General features: G+C 52.5%; 3 protein-coding genes across 3 annotated transcripts; all 3 read left to right on the forward strand.

Moving 5' to 3' along the window:
• Window positions 1-145: 145 nt before the first annotated feature.
• On the forward strand, window positions 146-899 carry AURANDRAFT_38491 (hypothetical protein; the record flags this gene model as incomplete). Its single annotated transcript, XM_009041582.1, has 2 exons — window positions 146-222; window positions 273-899. 2 exons carry the CDS (start codon window positions 146-148, stop codon window positions 610-612), a joined length of 417 nt encoding a protein of 138 aa, XP_009039830.1.
• A 4,771-nt stretch (window positions 900-5,670) lies between these two features.
• AURANDRAFT_38494 (hypothetical protein) lies at window positions 5,671-8,019 on the forward strand (the record flags this gene model as incomplete). The annotated part of the gene is made up of 2 exons (XM_009041583.1): window positions 5,671-7,485; window positions 7,541-8,019. The coding sequence occupies one exon, from the start codon at window positions 6,017-6,019 to the stop codon at window positions 7,157-7,159; it is 1,143 nt and encodes a 380-aa protein (XP_009039831.1).
• Window positions 8,020-9,051: 1,032 nt separating this feature from the next.
• AURANDRAFT_12150 (hypothetical protein) lies at window positions 9,052-9,750 on the forward strand (the record flags this gene model as incomplete). Its single annotated transcript, XM_009041584.1, has 1 exon — window positions 9,052-9,750. A coding segment is annotated over one exon (699 nt), but the record flags the coding sequence as incomplete, so codon positions are not given.
• Between the last annotated feature and the right edge of the window lie 4,639 nt (window positions 9,751-14,389).

Below are 14,389 nucleotides of genomic sequence, written 5' to 3' on the forward strand. Positions count from 1 at the left end.
TCCGGACCGCCGCGTCCGCCGGACGCCGGGCGCCAGGTTCCGAACCGGCCCTTTGCAGGGGCCCGTTCGCTTGCAAGTCCTAGGCCTGGCTAAAATTTTTAATCGCTAGTTAACTAGCAGCACGCTCGCCCATTAGCGACACATCATGAAGTTCTCCCAGGCCGTCTCTAGCAGCCGACGCAAGTCGCGCAAGTCCCACTTCACGGCAGACTCGTCTTCGCGGTAAGACCTGAAATGTTTCCGACTCCCATCCCGAACTTCATAATCACCAGGCGCAAGATCATGTCAGCCTCTTTATCAAAGGAGCTGCAAGCGAAGTACAACGTCAGATCTATCCCCGTTCGTAAGGATGATGAGGTCATGGTCGTTCGCGGTATATACAAGAATCGCGAGGGCAAAGTTACGGCCTGTTACCGTCGGAAGTTCGTAATCCATGTTGAACGAATCACGCGGGACAAGGCAAATGGTGCCCAGGTGAATGTTGGCATTCAGCCTTCTAATTGCATCATCACGAAACTTAAGCTGGACAAAGATCGTAAGACGATTCTTGGACGCAAAGACCGATCGAAGGGCGGAGCTGTCGAGGGTGCGAATCTCGCCGGTGTTGACTAGTGTTCTTCAGAGCGCATGTTCAAGGCCGAACGCACGATGAACAAGTATACAACAAAATTCGATGCGCCGCAAAACAAATTGCACCGCCTTCGTCATTCAGGTTTCCCTTTAGTTATAGAGACCTGCGGCTTCCGTGGGGCAATTCCTGCGAGCGGAAGCCGGGTGGTCGGGAGCGCACGATGTGCTGGACATCAAAAACTCCTCCCAAGGCGCGCGCGGACATCAAAAAACACCGGGCCTGTGTTCACCGCCCCCTTGCCTTGGCGTGCTTAAGTTCCTGCGATCGCCTTCTATGCGCACTTTGAAGGGGGGCAGGGCTCAGCGGCGGGGCTCCAGTAGTCGGGTAGGCACTTAGGAATATGACAGTGTGGGAAACAAAACCAAGTGCTCCAACGACTACCTGGTGTTTAATCTCCAACTTAAAACGCCAACAAATTAAGCATTACACAGCAACTTGAAGATATGCTACACGCTTGGCGACCCGAACCAGCGACCCACACTCTCAAATTGCTTTTTAAATAATACGATTGGTACCTTCGGCGCGGGCATTAATTTCGAACAATGGCGGGTCAAGTTACGACCCCGCTTCACATCCGCCGCCGCGGCTCCCCTCGACATAGATAGGGGGGCAAGGCAAGTTGTGCAACTTGCACACGCAGGGGCCTTCGTCATGTATCTCGCTAGGTCAGGTCTGTATATCCACGTGGGCTGACTGTGGAGTCAGGTCTCAATTCGCGGCGAGGCGAAGTAGACCCCACATTCCTACGCATGCCCTGTGATAAAGGTAGTTTGCTTCACCCGGCAGGCCGCGATGCCTGGAGTGTAGGAAGAAAGCAGATCGGACAACTGGCGGTGGCCCAGCGACATTCGCATTTCTCAGCCCGGCGGGGATCAGCGACATTCAAGTTTTTGAGGCCGAAAGTCCGTGGCCGGTCTTTCATATGGACTGGGCGCGACACTCCAGCCAATCGATCCCCCAATCTCTCGTCAGGCCATTCCGAATGAACATGTTGGACTTGGAGTCCCGGAGACGGCGACAGCACTACCGACTGTATTCCGGAGTTTGAAGCCAGAAGAGGCTGGGAAAGGAGCCTTGTTGTTGGAACGATGCTTAACACTCTGCGTCAGAGTGCCATCTGTGATGAAAAAGTCCTGCAACATAGACGCTCGAGCGAGCAAGCTGCGGCGTATCGAACTTCCTTGGCGGCTTTCGGCACCCAGTTCACAAGTGCAGTTGCGATCGAGCTTCGACATATGACGTCCCCACTTGCACACAAATTGGCTCTTGCACCACCTCTGTAAAACTTGGGTCGCCTTTGTCCGCCGCAAAAGCTCATCTTGCCCAGGCGAGCCCGTGCCTACTTTGAAAGCATCCAGCATTATGGCAGCTTGTGACACACGTTCCCGGTACGCCTGAGCAAGACGAGCCAGTGTGTCCTTCTCACAAAAATCTGGTCGGTCAGTAATAGGCTGAAGGGTCAGGCTGGATGAGCGGATTGGCGTGCTTGTCGCTTCCAATGATGGTGGCAGTGCAAAGCGGGGTGGAGGGTGCAAATGTGCCACCACATCATTCACGCCTTGCGAGTGCGCGCGGTATTTTTTCTTGAGGTGTGCTTCAAGCGACCCCCGTTCATTCAGTGTGCGTTCTAGAACTACTTGCTCCCTGACTTGTGCATCAAGGCGTTGATCAACGCGCATGCGCATCAGAGATGGGACTTGCCGAAGAGCACGTTCTTTTGATTTCGCCAGTTGAATAGTTGCATGCATTGCGCTCTCCATTCGCCTTTTCTCGTCGAGCGAGCTTTTTGGAAGCTTCACGATGTGTAGAATGAAACCGAACTCCTTCTCAAGCATATCAGCTTGTGTGATCCCAATCGGCTGCGGGCTCTCTAGTACCTCTGTCTCCGACTCAGGCTTCTCTCTCTCCAAGGATCTTGGACCGCGGGTGCCCGCAGAGAGGTCGGAATGGTTTATAGACCCAATCGTGTTTTCGAAGGCGCTCTTAGCTCCCGAGATATCAGTATGCGGCACACGCAGCTCGCAGCACTCTTTCTTTCTTGAGGACACGTAAAGTTCCTCTTGATGGAGTACGATTTCGTCTTCATGCATGACATAGGACCCGACTGTGGTGTGAGGATCTTTGCGATGAAGAATGGCCCATCGACCTCTTGCGCGAGCGCCAGCTGAACTTGCACTACCGCATGGCACAGCAACAAGACGGCCAACAGTCTCGCGAACACGACCACCTGCTGGCCGGGAAACTGAGCCATGGGCGAGCGTCTCAGCTGCACGTCGTGCTGTGCGCCGCTCTTTTGCAAAAGCAGAAGAGAATGCCCCCCAATCTGGGCCTGTGGGCTGCTCGCCGCTGACGGTACACACGCCACGACTTGCCTCGGCCATATCATGCACCAGGGTACTCCATCCAGCGCCAACATCGCGGGATAAAGCAGAAGTACCTAGTACCTCGTAGCGTGAGCATTGGAGCCATATGCGATCGCCATACTTCACTGCTCCAACATCTCCCAGGTCCATCATGTTCCACAGTGTGAAAAGGCATGGCGGCGTAGGCCACATAATGCGTGCCTCAACACATCCACCATGACCGAGACCCAGATAGCCACCGTGGTTCGCCTGTAAGGCGATCGCAGACCCGTAATACACCACAGCGCCCTTCGTGTGGTTTGGTGACGGTGTTTGTGGACAATTTGGAGGGATGGTTGCTGCCACGAGACGCTTTGATGTTCCAAGTGTAGTCTCGTCTCTGGGCTCGAAGACCTTGTGATGGGTAGTCTCCAGACTCGGCACAGCCCGCTCTCCCGAGCGAAATGCGTCTGCTACCCCAAGGGCAAGGGCAGAGGCTGATGCCTTCAGTTCTGAAAGCGCCTCTTTGCGCAGTTGACGTTCCCGTACTTCCTTGTCTAAACGTTCTTCCATAAACTTATGTCGCCCCTGCCGCATTCTCTTTGCTATCTTGCGGATTGCCGGCGAAAATAGCGCCTGCATTGTCCTATTTCGGCCCCCATCGCCCTCGTCGCAACCCTCCCGCCCGAAAATGGGCCCACCGTTGATGGCCTCTAACTCTGCGCGGCTCTCTTGGGCAGTGTCTAGCAGTGGCTGTCCCCAACGTAGCTTCTGCAAGTGCTTCTCCGACGACTTGACGAGATGTTTGATGTCAAGCTCTGTCATCGCAAAGTTTGTGGTTCACAAATTATAATTCCTGGAGCTTGGATGGCCCTAGAGGGGGGGAGGGAAGGGGGGGGGGGCTGCCCGTGCGAGCAGCATCAATTCACCTTCCGGTGATATATCTTCCTTCAAGGGGGCGTTATCCATTGGCAAAAAAATCATGCCCCTCTCATGTGTGGAGAGCCAACGTACAGCAGCGGTTCTCGAGGAAACAATCGAAAAGCTGACGTTTCTCGAAGCTATTACGCCCGATGTTCTTCAACATCGAGACGAGCTGTCAAAATTCGTCGGTGATGAAATATCACGGATTATAAGAGAACAGCGGCAACTAGAACAACGATACGAACTGCTGATTTCTCAGCGCGGTACCCTTAAAGGACTCGCCAATAAGGGTAAATATAAAGAAGTACAGAGTGAAATTCAGGGGGTTTCTCGAGCGCTCCGAGATTCCACCAAGAACTTGTGTAGAAATCTAAAGGACAACCCGAACATTTCAGGAAACTTATTGAAAATTCAGCGAGAGCGACAAGAGCTCATCAATATCTTGCAAACGACCGTGCGCGAGGTACGCTTCCTTTTTAGAAGAGTTAACTCTCTATCCTCCTAATTAGCTCGCTGATAACGGTTCGTTTACCACGTTAGTACAAAATGTGACCGAAGACAAAGCCGACCAGGATCGTTTACAAAGCATCGTTCTGCGCGAACGTGACGTCTCTGACACTGTCCGACAGTTGGACAAGGATCTCACACAGGAAAGGCTGGAGCATCAACGGCAGGTCGCCGAGCAAAAGTCCTCCATCATGCAGCTCAAGCAACAGCTTCAATCAATCAAGTCAAAGACAACAGTCGATGCAAAATACTTCAGAAAGGAGGCACACGCTCGTACATGTTCGATTGCGCGAACTCATCGACAATCCGAGCGATCTCAGGAGATCAGGGTACAGGAGCTGGAGCAACGGCGCGAAATCGAGAGATCAGTTCATCATGCCACGGTCGAGTTCTTAAAAACAAAGCAAAGGCACCTCGCCAGTGATCTAGCTCACTGGGAGCGCAAATACCACGAGGACTATAGCAAATTGGAATCGGAATTTGAAAAGCTGGCACAAGAAAGGGTTGCAAATTTAGAAAGGCTGACATTCTTGAAGAAACGTCGTGACACTGAGCTTGAAAATGAACGCAGCGTCCGTGAGCGAGCCGAGCGGCAAGATGAATTGGATCGATCTCGCCTGGCGGAATCACACAAAAAACATGGCGCAGCGCTGATAATTCAAACAACCGTGCGGGCATTCCTACAAAGGAAGGCGGAGGATGATGCACGACGTGCAGCAGACAAGAAGAAGAAAAAGGGAGGCAAAAAGAAAAAGTAGACGACGACGCGTATCTCTTGGCATTTTGGATATTTCAGCTGCGTAATCCCCGCATAATGGAATCCCGTGCGTGCCCAGACCCACCCCAGCACAAAACCACCCCATCCCCACCCTCCACAACATATAGTACCATATCCCGCCGGCGGGAAATATTAAACGCCGCTTCAACTTGGGCTTCAACCTCAAACCTTGCCCTTGGACCGCTGCGTCTATGCGCGCGCTCACGGCGCCGGAGCCATAGCTGTGGGATGGGTTGGATTAAGGTCCACGCGAAAACTCTTCGGATTTGAGCTTTTCTCAGGAAGTTGAGTCGAAAATATTTTAAGAATTTCCGCGCGTATGACGCGCGCGCGCGCGGCGGTAGAGGTGTCAGGAGGGGTGCGCCGGCGAAATCGCCCTAACCTCAATCCAACTAAAACCTTAATCCAACTTTCACGCTGCCTGTACATATGAGGCGGGGACGAGTAAGATCCAGACCTTAGCGACGCGATATGATATCGAGAAAATGGATGGCAAAGAGGCGTCCGCCAGTGGTGAACGACACCTTTGGAGAGCTCTATCTCGGCGCCATCACCACCGATTTGCCTGATTCTTGTTGCATCTGAAAGGCGGCAACGCTGTCTTGGCAGCGCAACCATCCACTGCCAAAGTTCAAGAACCAAGTAAGTCTGTATCCGCCTCATATTTCGTAGACAGGCTACGTCTGTTTGAAATCAACGTAAATTTCGCCCGGCTGCATAATGAAGGGGCGACACTCTTCCTTCTTAACTCCAAAGCGTCGAATCTTGCGTTTCATTGAAGGATGATCATTGAGTCGATGACCAACCCGAGCGCGGAAACAAATCACAAGCCATATGGGGCGCCTAGACGAGCACGTGGAAAAACAGCTATTGCGTCGTCTTGAGCTATGTTATCGACTAGGAAAGGGTGCCTACGGCATGGTATGGAAAGTCATCGAGAAGCGGACACGGCGGGTGGTTGTATTGAAGAAGTGTTTCGACGTGCTCGGTCGGCCAGAGGACGCACAGCGCATGTATCGAGAGATCATGTTCCTACAGGTTTTGAACGGCCACGACAATATCATAAAGATGCAACACGTGATTCGGTCGGAGTCTGGGCAAGACATGTACATCACATTTGATTTCATGCAAGCCGATCTACACTCAGTTATTCGAGCGAACGTTTTGCAGCCCTTACATGTGAAGTATATTGTCTATCAGGTCCTTAAAGCTCTTAAATTTGTGCACAGCGCAGGCATCGTGCACCGAGATGTCAAACCCTCGAATCTTTTGTTGAATGCAGACTGCCATATGAAAATCTGCGACTTCGGCCTTGCACGGTCGCTAGAGATCGGATCAAACATGATTGAAAATGCGAGGCTCACCGAATATGTCAGCACTCGATGGTATCGTGCAATTGAAGTGTTGCTCGGATCGACACACTACACATTTGCTGTGGACATATGGGCGGTCGGTTGCATTTATGCTGAGATGCTCCTGCGTCGCCCACTATTTCCCGGAACGTCGGCTGTCGACCAAATTGTGAAAGTCTTGGAACTGATCGGTCGGCCTGGCGTCCCTGACATTGACTCCGTGAACAGTGCCTACGCGTCGACTCTGCTTGAGATGCTCCCTATTTTAAGACCGGTTTCATTTGTTGAGACGTTTCCAGATGTGAGCGCAGAGGCCTTAAACTTTATGTCGCAGTGCCTGTGCTATAACCCACATCGAGGCAGTCGTTGTAGTGTTGAAGAAGCCCTGAGGCATCCTTTTATCGCGGAGTTTCATGATCCTGATGATGAACCTGCCTTCGGCCAGAGGATGTGTCTTGCTCTTGATGATTACCAGCTCTTTACAGCACAAGAGTATCGTCAAGCCATCTACGAGGCGATTGTTAAGCGCAAGGTTTCTGCTCGTAAGCTCGAACGAGGGCTCATGGTGAATCCGGCAAAGGTTGTGCTCATGGAGCATGAAGAAACCCTGCCAGAGCCCTTCTGACCTGAGCGAAGATTTTTGGTTCATGGCTCACGCAGAGTTTCGTTCGTTGCGTCCATGCTAGAGCACTGTTACATAAGCCATCATTCATACAAGCACCTCCGTGTGGCGAAGAGTGGCAAGTACGGCCGCTGGATCTCGCTCGGGCCCCTCACCTCGCTTGGCGGGCTGCGTAGACGGACTCCTGGCGCCGAACTCGGCCGCATCGGAGCCGCTTCGCCATACGCTAGACTTTGTAGGGGCGGCGTCCCAGAAAGAACCGGGTACGGGAATACTGCCGAATTCGGCCGCCCACTGGCAAAGTCACTGGCATGCTAGCCCGGCCCAGTGTGCGTCACCAAACCCTTTAAAAGCTCTTGAGACTTTTGCGGTTCCCCCATGTAGAGAACGAAATATATATTATCCAAGAATCCAATCCGCTGATCCCATTGGTCGGACGAGATTTCAGACGTCTGAGTTTCACGTAGTTTCGAGCATGGTCCAAGGATCTCTGACGCTGCGTTGGGCATATTATGGTTCACAGGGGAAGAAAACGAGAGTAGTTCGCAGTAGGAACTCGGGGTCAGAGATCCTGAAACTGCAGTCCGTCTCGTGGGGGAACACGCAGAAGCTGAGATCTCTGTTCCCCGCCCTCCAGCGCCGCGCGACGCGCCCACCGTGGCGTGTTCGACTTCTGCTGCCTCTCGCTCGACATGGAGTGACTTTTCGAGACCGCCGACCCCGACTTCGTACGGCGAAGTGCTCTCAGTTTCTTCCACAGTGGCCCGGAACATGCCAAACGCAGCGTCAGATATCGCTCGACCATCGTTCAACCCCCTCAATTATCATTTGTCCGAATCCCGAATAATGAACCGTTCGTTCTGTGTATGCCGTCGGGGTACTCCCGAGATACCACTCCAGTACGTGCCTGGGCCGCCATGGCGCCCGGGTCGCCCTAGGCGCGCCGGTTTGTGTGCTGCGGTGCCCTACACGTGTCCGTCGGGCCCGGGGGAGCTACTATAGTAGGCCCGGGCTACTAGTAGTAGGGGGTTGCCCTCGTCGCAAATGGCCCGTAGTACGGCGCGGCTCCTGGCAGCCTGGGCCGATACCGCGAGTTTCGAGGCCCGTCACTTGGGGCACATGCAGTCCCGCGAGCAGCAGCTGGTGCGTTTTTGGATACACCTGGTGCACCTGCGACTCCCAGGTGCAGCCTGGCCGACGTGGGCGCTCATGCAGCGACCGCACGCATGCGTCAGCACGTCCCTCTTCTTCGCCGTCGCCGTCGTCGTCGTCGCAGGTCGCATGATTGGAATTTGTTCGCTGAATAAACCTATGCATGGTCCGTGACATATCCTAGGAATCAAGGACGAAAACAAAATCTGAAAACGAATACTCTGGGGTGATACTTCCCTTCAAGTAAGCGTTTTGTTGCACATTTAAATGCGACTTCCGACCCGAACCGGCGACCCCACACCCTTGAAATCCTTCGATCGATACGATTGGCGCGCTATCCCGATGGGCCGGCTTGGCGGGAGCATAATTCAACAATTTTGCCACGATTTCCGTCCGGTGGTCGACCTGCGCACGCGCGGTCGACGGAGGACCTCTATGGCATACTACAGCCGGCGGCCAGAAAGAATAAATAAATACTTCTATGGGGCGCTCTAGCCCTATGGTTGTTTTCGTCCTTGCTAGTAGGAATCCTAACATGACGGGCAGCCCAGCGGATATAAATCTAGATATATCATCCCTTGCAAGCATGTCGCCTCGGCGTCGACTAGAAACCCCCTCCTCTAGCAGCCCCCCCCGGGAGCATCAGCGACCTCTATCTGAACCAACAAGCCCTTGGTGAATACGTTATTTGAGGGCGGAAACTTTCTGGCAGCGTGGGGATGCATCATGACGCGCGCTTTTTGAGGGACGGGCTTGGAACCATGAGATATGCGTCCGGCGAAGTTTACAAAGGTGACTGGCACGTTGGACAGCGGAGCGGGAGAGGCGAGATGATATACGGCACGGACAAGACTAATCGATACATAGGCTCTTGGATGAACTCGAAGAAACACGGACCTGGGACTTTCTACTTTGGAAACGGCGATATTTTTGTTGGTGAGTGGTCTCGCGGGAACATGCATGGTAGAGGGCAGTATATATTTGCCTGTGGAGACAGCTTCATCGGGTTCTACTCAAATGGCAAGAAAGACCATGGTGACTACTACTTCACGCAGAATGATACAGACTACAGGGGCAATTGGCGCGATGAACTTTTCGATGGGAGGGGATCGACCCGGTACTCAAATAATGAAACGTATTTGGGTAACTGGATGCAGGGCAAGCGCCACGGGCGAGATTCCTGCTACGTGTGGCCTAGTGGTTCTCGATTCAATGGTACGTTTGAGCACGGTCAATTGCGAAAGGGGCTCTATCGCTCAGCTAACAACATGGGCGAGTATGAAGGCTCTTTTGTGCATGGCCGCCGGTGTGGCATAGGTCTTGCCCGCTTTGATGATGGCTCAGTTTATAGAGGTCAATTCCAACATGACCGGATGCATGGTTCTGGAAGCTACAAGTTCCCTTGTGGGTCGCTATATATCGGGAACTATGTGAAAAATAAACGCGACAATCCGCGCCGGTTGAGGGAATATCCTATTCAAAGGTGTCGTTTTTCAGGTCACGGGTGGGGCTTGCTCAAAGATCAAACGGGCGAGGTGATCTACCAAGGCATTTTTGTTGATGGTCAACCTCGAGACGAATGCGTCGGAAACACCTCATAACATTTGTAAATTTCACCGAAATTACCGACCATCCAGGTCCAACAGCATTGCAAGTCATAACCAACATACCGCACTGAAGACGAAAGCACGTGTCACATCGATGAAGCACCTGGTGTGAAGCAAACCTGGGGAAATTCTGCTGAGGGGGGGGGGGGGGCAGTACCACCTGCCCACTGGCAAGTTCCGCAAGTCACCGCAAGCCTTGCAACTTGAAGGTGCACCGTGACCACCGTGGCACCGCAGTATATATCCTGCATACCTACCCCAACTAAGACCCAAGTTGCTGCCCAAATGCCACTCGCGGTGACGCCACCCGGGAGCTAGTATAACCCACGCATGGCTGGCCTCACCGGTATGGTGCCACCATCAGTCACAATGTAGGCACGCGCAACGACAGCCGCGAGCGGGTAGTACCTTAGGCGGGCCCGGGGAGATAGAGAGACTTGTACCTTCCTAGTGGCCCGCTGGTACAGAGCCACTCAGGCTCTCCCTAATACTTTCTAACCCTGCTATAGTTGCGTCCCGCACTGTAATAGACGGAGAGTCTTCCTGGACCTAGTGAGGCACTGGCAGATCCTCTGCCCGTTCGTCCGACGGAGTCCAGTAGCCCCGGCCCCCGTATACTCAGTAGTACGGCAGCTGAGGTACCGTGAGGACAACCGTTGTGACAGAGACGCCGGTGTACCGCCACTGCGTAGCCTCGATAGTCCACCCTCGGACGGTAGGGCAGCCTTGAGGGGAAATGGCAGTGCTCCTGACCTAGACGGTAAAACATGAGGAGAACGAATCTATGCATGATCCGACTGCAGGGATGTCACAATGGCTTACTAGTACATCTCAGGAGGCTCGTTTGACAGCATTCGCTCTGTGTGGTATCAACCAACTGCCCTCGCACTGTCGCGGGAGTCCAGCATTGTAGGCTGTAAGGGAAGTCCCAGGCGCGGCCCTGTACTAGCCAGCCGCAAATAATACGGCATTCTCGCCACCCCTCTCTCGCTAGATGGCTCTATTTCACATATATCCAAGCACTTGCATATCGCAGGATTTCTCTCCAGTATCAATCAGCGTAAAAGCAGCGCGGATGGGCAAGGTTGGTTGAAACCATCGAGGCGTCACATCAATATCACTCTTAGCTTGGTGAGCTTTTCACTTGGGGGAAATCTACTGCTGGACAAGTTGAACAAGTTTTTGAGCTCAAGAATGCCAAAGTAGATAAATTGTGCGGGAATTATCATCAAGCCTGTGTCATAACCGAGGTATGAGCGGAAGATGGTGTTCTGCCTGAAACTGTTCTATAGGGTCGCATCGTGCCTCTACTTTCTCACGATGCGGGGGCCTCGCGCAGATTTAACTTGAGCAATGTCATCGGCGCTTCATTTGGGGAGATGCACGCGCTGGCACTAGATGCTGGTGGCTCGGTGTGGGCGGTAGGCGATGGTAATCAACTATGCATTGTAGTTTTGATACCAATGTAGTAGCCGAGCTGAGACAAATATAGGTCAGAATGGTCAGCTCGGACTTGGGGCAACTAGGCGTGTCGAAGATGCACGGGACGAATGGGTTGAAGTTCAAGCGCTTCGTGAGCGACGTGTCATTTCACTAGGTTGTGGATCTCGTCACTCCGCGGCCGTCACGTCTATCGGTGATGTTTATACATGGGGACGGGGCTTTGAAGGGCAAACCGGGCAAGCCCCAATAAATCACCACCCCACCGCACCCGATAGCGCACAAATCTGAGTGACACTTCATTTGTCGATAAAGATTTACCTCGTAGGCAGATAGTGTCGGGGTCCAGCTGCTTCCAAAGCTCGTAGTTTCCCTGGCATCACAGCAAAGGGCGAGCGACCCAGCAAGACTTGTTGCATGTGGGCCAAATTTCACTATCGTGGTCACCGCATCAGGAATACCATGGGCTTGGGGCGAGGGCCGTTGCGGCGAGCTTGGTATTGGTCTTCGCGTAGCTGCGCAGCGTTCGCCTCGTCGTGTCTCTTGGCCTGATGAAGCAGCTTGCTGCACTTCTGTGGCTTGTGGCTGGGCTCACGTTTTAGCTACCGATGGGAACGGAGCCATCTTTGGGTCGCTTCCAGCGCGTGAGGATTGGTCCAGTATTTGCGCTAGAAATTTTGCTTAGGTGGGGATTTAATCGCTTTGGCCAGCTTGGTCTTGGCTCCAATAATCCTACCATGGCTTTCGCCAAAAACAAGAACAAGAATTCAACCTTTACGGGACATAATAATGCTGAGGAAGACCACACGAGGGGGAAGCAAATAAAACTTTGCTTGGAACCTCGTCGGATTGCACTGTTTCCGGGCTCTGTGGGCTCAGTTGATGCGGCAGCAAATTCATCTGCCGCACTCAGAGCAGAAGATGGAAGGCTGTTTACTTGGGGGTCTAACGAAGCAGGGCGGCTTGGACAACACTTCAACAGCCACGGTATTCCCTTGCAGCATGTGCATTCTCCGTGTGGAGTCCCAGGGCTGTCTGGAAAGATAATTTCTTCCATGACACTAACCGAAAATGGTGGCTTCGCATTTGTCCCATCTTCAGTAAGCGCAACTGAACCGCCTTTGGTGCCTATCGCTGGGGGCACCCAGATAATACTGCGCGGTGGCGGGTTTTGGGACTCTCCAGACTGCGTAGTAAAATTCATCCCACTAATGGAGGAAAATGATATGGAGACAAAAACCTTACCACGGTCAGCCGTAGGGAAGTATTTACCTCCCGAGGCCAGTGGACCCCGCGGCCTCACTAAGCCAGGTGTAGTGTGCAAGCTGCCACGATTCGCACTGCCAGGCGATGTATTTGCTGAAGTAGCCATGAATGGCAAAGATTTCACATCTGATCGGGTTCGAGTAAGCCTCTACGAAGACCCAGTGATCACCATAATTAAGCCAAATTGCTGCAGTTCTACGGTCGCGGCTGATTTGACTATTTGGGGCTCGGGGCTTTTTGAGACCGGATTAATCAAGGTTCGGCTGAAGGAACGAGGTGGATCTGGCCGTGAATGGATAGTACCAGGCATATTTGAGCAAAATGCAAGTGTATGCTCAGATGGTGATTCGACGTCGCCAGTTCAATCCGCAGTGCTATGCACTAGCCCATGTGTTGACGGGGGAGATTTCCCCATTGAGGTCCGCATTGCGGTAGCATTGAATGGATCCGATTTTGTATCTTTACATGGTTCAACATTCGTGATTCACGATGCTGTGATATCAAGATTGGTCCCCGATTGCAGGCCATTGAGTTTGTACCCACATGATGACTCCCTCGAGGGCACCAAGGCGAATCGTGTCGTAAAAATCGTGGGAAAGTCATTCTTCAATTCGAGTGAGATGCGGGTAACTTTAAGTCTAGAACACAACGGGAGTAAGGTGAACTACTCATGTCCAGCTGAGTACGTAGATTCTACCGTGCTTCAGTTTGCTCCACCATCTCTGTATGAACTTCTGGGGTACGAAGCGAGAAACGCATCATGTGAAGACGGTTCATCAGAAGAAGATGGTGCGCCAGCCTTACCTGATCAACAAGTTTGGACTTGCCTATTGGAGCTTTCCCTAAATGGCAACGAATTTCTCCAAAGTGCTCTGCCATTCATGATGTATGGTCAATTAGGACAAGATGAGATCAAAATATGCCCCCCATCGTGTGGTCCGTCCAGTGGCGGGACTGAAACTTCCCTAAAATTGCCATCACGCTTTCGCTGTGATGACGACGATGCGGCGTTGTGGCCAAGTCTGATGTCCGCTCTCGTGCAGTTTCGCCCTATCGACAATAAGCTCATGGAGTCGGTTGCTGTAAGTGCGCGTAAAGAACTATCGAGTTGCCCAGAGCTAGATTCAAGTAGTTCAAGGAAAGAGTGGGACACTATGATTATGTTCACGACCCCGAAAATAAAGCTGGAGGCGATTTTACTAGAAAACACATGTCATGATACCAAAGATGGAATTTTGGATGGGGGTGGCTCAGGTAGTGCGGATGGTTGTTTTCTAAATGAAGAAATGGATGGCTTGGGTGGCAGTGCCTCCGAATATTCGGTGCATGCCCCGGAAGAGCCACCCCGAAGTCTCGGATTGAGACAGGACATGGTTGTAGAAGTTGCCCTTGACGGTGAGAATTTTTGCGCAGCTTGTGACATGAGTTTTACATACTATGGAGCCCCAACTGTGACTCAAATCAAAACTAACCCAGAGTCATCCGAGGAAGTACCTGCAGCTGCCCCAGGCTCAGAGATCTTCATTTTTGGCACTGGGTTCTTTGAAGATGGCATCGTCAGAGTGCATCTCGAGTGTGCAAATGACAAAAAGGCCGCAGCTGCGCAGGTCACCGATGCATCAATTGATCAAGGCGTGATTAAATTCACAATGCCAGAGCTGGATAACGAAGCTGACGGTGGTGAGAAGTCAAGATTGGAGGTCGGCATTTCATTCAATGGTGGCAAGAACTTTACATCTACTGGCGCATATATTGACTTCATTTACCA

Source organism: Aureococcus anophagefferens (assembly GCF_000186865.1).
Source record: "Aureococcus anophagefferens unplaced genomic scaffold AURANscaffold_22, whole genome shotgun sequence".
NCBI lineage: Eukaryota > Pelagophyceae > Pelagomonadales > Pelagomonadaceae > Aureococcus > Aureococcus anophagefferens.